The sequence below is a fragment of the Arachis ipaensis genome, chromosome B10 (assembly GCF_000816755.2).
Source record: "Arachis ipaensis cultivar K30076 chromosome B10, Araip1.1, whole genome shotgun sequence".
NCBI lineage: Eukaryota > Viridiplantae > Streptophyta > Magnoliopsida > Fabales > Fabaceae > Arachis > Arachis ipaensis.
In genome coordinates, this window is record NC_029794.2 from 123,911,756 (window position 1) to 123,912,927 (window position 1,172).

Genomic DNA, 1,172 nt, shown 5'->3' on the forward strand with positions numbered 1-1,172 from the left:
GAAAACAAAATTAAAAATTTTAAAAAAATTCCCAAAATAAAAAATCTAAGCTAATAAACAAGTTCCACAACCCTTGCCATTCACATTCACATTCACGTTCACACCCTATATATGACATATCCCATTTCACAACCGCCACACACTTTCCTTCATTTCAACCAAACTCTCTTTCGCTCTTTCCTTCTTTTCATCGTTATTTCTCTCTCTGCGTTAAAAAATAAAGGTAAAGCCAAAACGGAACCGCATTCTTCAAAGCAAAAGTGCCTGCCATGATGCAACAACATGAACCTTCTTCTTCTTCTTCTTCTTCTTTTTCTTTACACGTGTCACCATCTCCCAGCTTCAGCAGCTACTCCTCCGAAACTCTCGCCGATATCGCCGCCCGCGTCATCAACGAGCTCCGCCAAAACCCTCACCAAAACGACGCCGCTTCCGTCCTCGAAGACGACGACGACTCGCTCTTCCCGCCCTGGGAAAATGAAAACGACAACCACCCCCACCAAAACGACGACAAAGCCAACCAAAACGACGACGATGACTTCGAGTTCACGTTCGTTTCAAGAGAACAAAACACTTCGCCAATTTCTGCAGATGACATTTTCTACAACGGTCAGATCAGGCCTCTGTACATGTACCCTCTCTTCGGCGCTCCTTTAAGAAACGACATCAACAACGCCGTCGTTTCTTCGGTTTATTCTCAACAAGAGGCTCCCGTTCCCGTTAATTACGACGATGCTTCCACAACGATTCAGCGTCGTTTGCCTCTAAGGATGCTGATGTTCGAGGAATCGTGTTCGTCTGAAAACGACAGCGTCGTGGACGACGATAACAGTCTCGAAAGAGTTCCCGAAGGAACGTACTGCGTTTGGAATCCAAATAACGCGAAAGTAGCTGCGAGGGACCGGAATAACAAGAAGAGCAACTCCACTGGCACCTCTTCTTCGAAGCGGTGGAAGATTCGAGAACTTCTTCTTAGGAGCCACAGCGATGGAAAGGGTAACAAGAATAGGGGTAGTACCAGTGGTAACGGTAACGGTAACGGTGACGGTGGTAGTGGTAGTGATCTTGATAAGAAGCGTGATTTTGTGTTTGGAGTTACGAGCAAGAGGACAAGCAAGGTTGCGGCGGCGAAGGCGGGATCTGGTGACGGTTACGGCGGCGCGTCCGGGGAG

General features: G+C 47.4%; 1 protein-coding gene across 1 annotated transcript in view; it reads left to right on the forward strand.

The window, feature by feature from the left end:
* Positions 39–1,172, forward strand: part of LOC107624298 — a 5,009-nt gene continuing 3,875 nt past the window's right edge. Inside the window, exon 1 of the mRNA XM_016326794.2 lies at positions 39–1,169. Coding sequence (XP_016182280.2) covers positions 270–1,169 — 900 coding nt within the window. The 5' untranslated portion in view covers positions 39–269. The remainder of the gene's footprint in view (positions 1,170–1,172) is intronic.